Source organism: Vicugna pacos, chromosome 12, assembly GCF_048564905.1.
Source record: "Vicugna pacos chromosome 12, VicPac4, whole genome shotgun sequence".
NCBI lineage: Eukaryota > Metazoa > Chordata > Mammalia > Artiodactyla > Camelidae > Vicugna > Vicugna pacos.
In genome coordinates this window covers 49,264,836-49,266,698 of record NC_132998.1, presented here as the reverse complement: position 1 = coordinate 49,266,698, position 1,863 = coordinate 49,264,836, and the positions used below count along the sequence as shown (strand labels likewise).

The 1,863-nt window shown below is 69.0% G+C and overlaps 1 protein-coding gene across 1 annotated transcript; it reads right to left on the bottom strand.

Moving 5' to 3' along the window:
• Nucleotides 1-403: 403 nt before the first annotated feature.
• On the bottom strand, nt 404-1,634 carry PHLDA1 (pleckstrin homology like domain family A member 1). Its single transcript, XM_072973380.1, is given in 3 exon segments — nt 404-492; nt 494-1,361; nt 1,364-1,634. Coding segments are annotated over 3 exon segments (1,191 nt in total). The 5' UTR covers nt 1,620-1,634; the 3' UTR covers nt 404-425.
• Nucleotides 1,635-1,863: the final 229 nt, after the last annotated feature.

Below are 1,863 nucleotides of genomic sequence, written 5' to 3'. Positions count from 1 at the left end.
AGACCCAGTTGTCTTTGGGCCTGTCCGGCGGACAAAGAGCGCTTAGAAAGACACCTGGGTGGCTCCCCCGAGTGCCCAGACACAGTCAAGTGGCGCTGGTGACACTTACAGGGCCAGCGGCGTCGCTGGGGTGCGCACCGCTGAACACGCGCGGGTCGGCGTGGGCGGGCGGGCGATCCCCAGGCGTCCCCTCCACCCTCCTCTCTCTGCCCGGCCTCTCCGGGTTCCAGCTTGCTTCACTTCTTCCTATCTCCCAGAAACTCAGATTAACGTCTTACTTTTTCCACCCAAGAGCCGAACTCGTGAACCGGCCTCCTACTCCTAACACTCCCCGCCACCCCGCCCCGCGAGCCCCACTCCTCCGAACGGCCCTCGGTAGCCGAGTTGCCGGGACCTTACCTCGGCTGGCCCGGGTGCTGCCCTCTTCAGGCAGAGTTGGAGGTGCTGCGGAGAAGCCGGTGGCCGTGGGGCTGCGAGAGCGGTGGTTGGTGGGTGCGAGTGCGGGTGCGAGTGCGGGTGCGAGTGCGGGTGCGAGTGAGGATGCGGGTGCGGATACGGGTGGAGCGGCTGCGGCTGGGGCTGGGGCTGGGGCTTGGGTTGGGGCTGCGGCTTGGTTTGAGGCTGCGGCTGGGCTTGGGACGGGGGCTGAGGCTGAGGCTGGGTTTGGTGTGGAGGCTGAAGTTGCGGCTGCGGGGGCTGCTGCTGGACCAGGTGCTGCTGCTTCTGCCGCGTGGACTTGACCGCCAGGATGGCCTGCCGGTTCTTGTACTGCACCATCTGCAGCGTGATCTCCGCGTTCCAGCCCTGGTCCTGCGGACACCGAAAGTCGATCTCCTTGCCCTCGGCCATCACTACAGTGAAGTACATGTACTTGCCCTTGCGTTCCACGCAGTCCACGGTCTTCATGTTGGAAAAGTGCAGTTCCTTGAGCTTGACCGGCGGCTCGAGGCTGGCCACAGCGGGGCCTCCAGGTTGGGGAGGCTCGACCGGACCCTGCCCGGGCTGCTGCTGCTGCTGCTGCTGCTGCTGTTGCTGCTGCTGCTGCTGCTGCTGCTGCTGCTGCAGCTGCTTGGGCGGGATGAGCAGCAGCCCTTCCTCAGTGAGGATGCAGCACTTTTTCTTCCAGAGCTGCAGCAACCCGTCGCTGCGCTTCTCCAACACACCCTCCTTCAGCGCCTTGCAGCCGCTGCTCTCCAACATCCTCCCGGCATAGGGGGGGCCGCCGCTCGGCTCGGCCTCTCCACTTCCAGCCGCCCGGGCCGGGGGCAGCAGCAGCAGCCGCGCGCCGTCCTCGCCCCAGCGGCTCCCGAGGCCGCCCGGCCGGAGCGCGCAGAAGAGGCTAACGCGCAGGAAGCACAGCGCGGCGGCTCGGGGTCCCGGCAGCAGGGCAGCCGCGTCCTGATGCGCCACAAGGTCCCGGAGCTGCGAGACGCCGGGCCTCTGCCGTCCTCTTGCGAGCGCTCACTGAAGGGCACTGGCCGGGCCCCCTCGCGGCGCTTTTGAATGGGCCATCCTCCCCACCCCCGAGTGACACCCAGCGGAAAAGGCGGCTCCTGGCGCCCGCGCCGCGGGGGAAAGCCCAGCTCCGAAAGGCGCTCTGCCGCCGGCGCACGCCTCATTAACTTGGGGCCTTTCCAAAGCCGGCTGCGTCCACGCCCCCCGCGGCCCTTGCTCCGCCTCTCGCCGCCCACTCGCTTCCGCGCCTCCCCGGCCGGGATGGCTTCGGGGACCGGAGCCCCGGAAACTCCTCTCCTCCGCCCGGGGCCACAGCGGAGGGCGCCCCAACTGCCCGGCGAAGAGTGCCGACGCGCAGAGGGCGCCGAGAGGCCATCCCCAGCCGTCCCGCCTCTCTGGCCCGGCGGG